The 3623-nt window shown below is 53.9% G+C and overlaps 1 protein-coding gene across 1 annotated transcript; it reads right to left on the bottom strand.

Moving 5' to 3' along the window:
* Positions 1-2137: 2137 nt before the first annotated feature.
* Positions 2138-3271, bottom strand: LOC104073667 (endonuclease domain-containing 1 protein-like; the record flags this gene model as incomplete). The annotated part of the gene is made up of 1 exon (XM_009573519.1): positions 2138-3271. A coding segment is annotated over one exon (1134 nt), but the record flags the coding sequence as incomplete, so codon positions are not given.
* Between the last annotated feature and the right edge of the window lie 352 nt (positions 3272-3623).

Below are 3623 nucleotides of genomic sequence, written 5' to 3'. Positions count from 1 at the left end.
AGGGAAATATGCAAAGTTTGGTTTGGAGAGCATCCACGGGCTGCTGTCTGCCTGCTGGGAGCAGCGATCTGGACCTTGCACCCAAAATCCCTGTACCAACAGCTCCAAGGCAAAGGAGGGATTTGTAAAACACTGCTGACTTCACCCAGTTAGACTCATATTGGCACACAAAAGCTGCCTTTCCTTTTGAACAAAGCCAGCACTGCTTGCCGGGTGGCCTCTCTTTCTCCATGAGCCAGCTGTGGCCCATGAAGGGTGAGACGGGTTGTCCTCTGTCCCTGCTCAGCCCACCACCTCCCCACTTCATCCCCATTATGCGCATCCCCAGCGATGCCATTAGCATTGTTGCCGAAGAGGGTGCCACCTGGTCAGGGTGTGCTGGTCTGGGATGGGCACACACAGCTACTTGCATCAAACACAGCCCCTGAGCTAAGGAAACAACCCTCTGTTGCCACCATGAACCAGTCGAATCCCCTTTACCCCCCCAAATCCATCCCCGCCCAGCTCAGCCCCCCCGTGAGCAACGTGAGGCAGCAAAGCTGCTTCATGGAGTAATAGGGCTTTCTTCAACCCAGGACTGGCCACCAGCAACACAGCACCACTGGGTCCCCCACCGGGATGGCAGCACCAGCTTGCACACCCCTGGGACTCCTTATGGGGTGCTATGGCAGATCAGGGGTCCACAACCAACCTGGTGCTGGAGGGAGGGGCAGAGGTGGGAGTGAAAGGCAGGATCCATCCATGTAGGACTCCCAAATGTCTCTGGGAATCCAGCCAGAGCAAATGCTGCTGACACCGAGAGCCTCCCTCCTGCAGGCAACTGCACCAAGAGATCCAAACCCCCTCGCTGAGCCAAGCCCTGTGGAAGGGCGGCACCCCTGTGCCCTCCTCCAGCAGCGGTGGGTGTCCCTGCGCCCCTTGTCTGGCTGCAAACTCCTGATGGTTCCCTGCAAAGCCCCCGTGTGCACCCCAGCTCCAGTGTCCCAGATGTCGGGGGTCCTCGCTCACGCCAGTGGGGAGAAAGGGTGAAGAAGAGCTAACAGGGAGGACGAGCTGTGCAGAAGCGGGGTTGAGTCCCCCTCCCACGTAAACATGTCTGGTAGTGCATGGGCTCACCAGGGGGGTATTTACACAGCAAAACAAACGCGGTGCCTCAAATCCCCCTTCCACCTCTCCCATCTGACAGCCTGAGCATCGTCTCGTGGAGACCACGTAAATACCACTGCGAGCTTGGGGAGCTGTCAGCTCTCAAGGGAGCAGGGCAGGTGGCAGCTGACTGAAAGCCAAAAGCGTGCCTCCCAGGCGCTGCTGGGCTTCAGAGCAGGCACAAGGGCTTCAGGGTTGAGACCTTCAGGGGCTTAGACCATCATGGAATGCCACATCTTGAAGCTTCAGGGCTTAGACCTTCAGTGGTCACCAGAGAGCAAGGAAGGGTTGGGGGAAGATGACCTTGGTATGGCTAAGAGAAAATGTTTAAAAACGGCAGCAGGTCTTTCCTCACAGCAAGATAAACGTGGTTTCAGCTGCCTGGAAAGGCCTGAGGACTATGAGATACACCTGGTTGTATCCCCTCCACCAGTGGGACCCTGGTGCAACGAGCAGTGCAACCAAGAGCAGGATCTTGCCCCCACCCCTCCTCACTCCCCAGCATATCCCAGCCCCAAATCCTTGCACCCTCATCTCCTTCTCCCTTCTCCAGATCCCAGAAAACCCTCCGTAACTAAAATCCTGCCCCAACCACCACCTCCTCCCCAGCAGGGATGGGCTTCTGCGGAGCTCTCTGCCACTGTGCAGGTCTCAGTGTTACCTTTGCTGGAAAGAAATAACCCCATACCACATAACCCCATACCACAGCATCTCCCAGAGAAAGCATCTTGACTTCTGCAAATCACAGAAACTGCGTGGCCTGCACCGATAAAACCCGAACACTTTACAACAGACAGAACTTGAGTTACAATGGTGGTGTCCCCCAGCAACGTTACCTCAGCCTTCCCTGTTACTCCCCAGTCGGTTCATTATTATTAATGTCACTACAATAAATACCAGAACAAAATTGACAGCGTTTGGCCACGTATCGTAAAGCATTGCCCCACTCCTCCTTCACTCCGTGTCTTTGCAGCCTTGGTTTCCATCCCTATCAGTCATCAGAGGAGCCTTTAGGGACAAACCGTTTGACTATGTGACCAGCCAAGTAATAAAAGCCATGCAGAACTGCAGCTGTGGCATCGATGACCAGCGAGAATGTGCCCCCAATCCCAGTGGCCATGTCTTTGAGGACAGAGGGAATGGCACAGATGGAGTGGTAAGGGAAAGCAGCGAGGTGAAGGACAAACCCCACAGGGATGCACAGGATCCTGTAGGTGAGGGACGCCACATCTTGAACAATTTGCAGGAAGCCCAGGAAGATGTTGATGATGACCCTCCCCACATCATAGGGGATGCTGATGAGCACCATGCTGATGGCTTTAAGGTAGGACACCACCCCGTTCCACAGGCTGTAGACTCCATCCAGAACTGTGCCACCAACCCGCTTGATAACAAGCCACAGAAAATAAAACACAAATTTCACCAGCTCCACAAACACATAGATGAGGAGTTCCAGAAGTTTGATGAAAGGGGTAGCAATAATGCCAGCCACTTTCCTCACCAAGCCGCTGTCTCTGGCCTCCTGGTTGTCACTTGTTCCTACTTGATCTCCAGAGCGGATCTGACTGACAGCTTGCAGTACTGCTTCTGTTTTCTCCTGGCTTTGGTTGTCTTCCCCACAGTTGCCGTTGAACAAGTGAACCCCTGCTAGAAGCTGCTTCTCCAACTCTCCCACCGTGAGGTCCGCCAAGCTGTTTTCATCATTCACTTTCTTCACTAGTCCCAGGGACCACCCCTCCCGATCATCACAGCAGGCTGCCAGCCAGAGGGTCTCTGGCACTGACACCTTGCCTTTAACTCGGACACCGGAAGGAATCGCGCCTGCGAGGAGATACAGATGATCCTTCTTGGAGCAGTGAGGAACCAGAGCTTGCTCCACTACCCTCCCAATGTCTCTGTGCCAGCTTTTGCTCAGAGACGGGCTCAGAGGGACAGCATTCGTGAGCGTGTAAGTGGCCATCTGGAAATCCTCCTCATTGAGCAAGCTGGGATTGAGCAGCCCTCTCTCGTAACTGGAGCCCACGTAGTCTGAGGTCAGGGCTTGATTTGCACCAAGGTTGGCCACAGTGCCAATGATATCGGCTTCACGCACCATCTCATGCAGGTCATTTTCTGGATCGTCTATCTGAAATAGTAGAGAGGAGAGTTACTGGATGCAATTTGCCTTTCTCAAAAGCAACATGTAAAATGGGCCTTGAAGTATATTTTCCATTACGACTGCTACCGCACGCTGTGCTTCGGACCACATCCTGTGCTCCCTCCTTATTTTCCTTGCAGCGCTTCAGAGGAGTGTATGCTTTACTTAGCTGCCCTGCCAAACACATTGGTTTAGGCTGCAAGGGATGCTTGCAGCTCTCCAGTCTGGTCCGCAGCTCAACACAGCCTCCAGAATCTCACCAGCCACCCTGCACCAAGCCTCTAACTTGTGATTTATTTTCTAGAAGAGATTTTTAAGACCAACAGGTGGCTTGATTTAG

The sequence above is a fragment of the Fulmarus glacialis genome, unplaced genomic scaffold (genome assembly GCF_000690835.1).
Source record: "Fulmarus glacialis isolate BGI_N327 unplaced genomic scaffold, ASM69083v1 scaffold27282, whole genome shotgun sequence".
Taxonomy (NCBI): domain Eukaryota; kingdom Metazoa; phylum Chordata; class Aves; order Procellariiformes; family Procellariidae; genus Fulmarus; species Fulmarus glacialis.
This window is presented reverse-complemented; position numbering and strand designations above follow the sequence as displayed.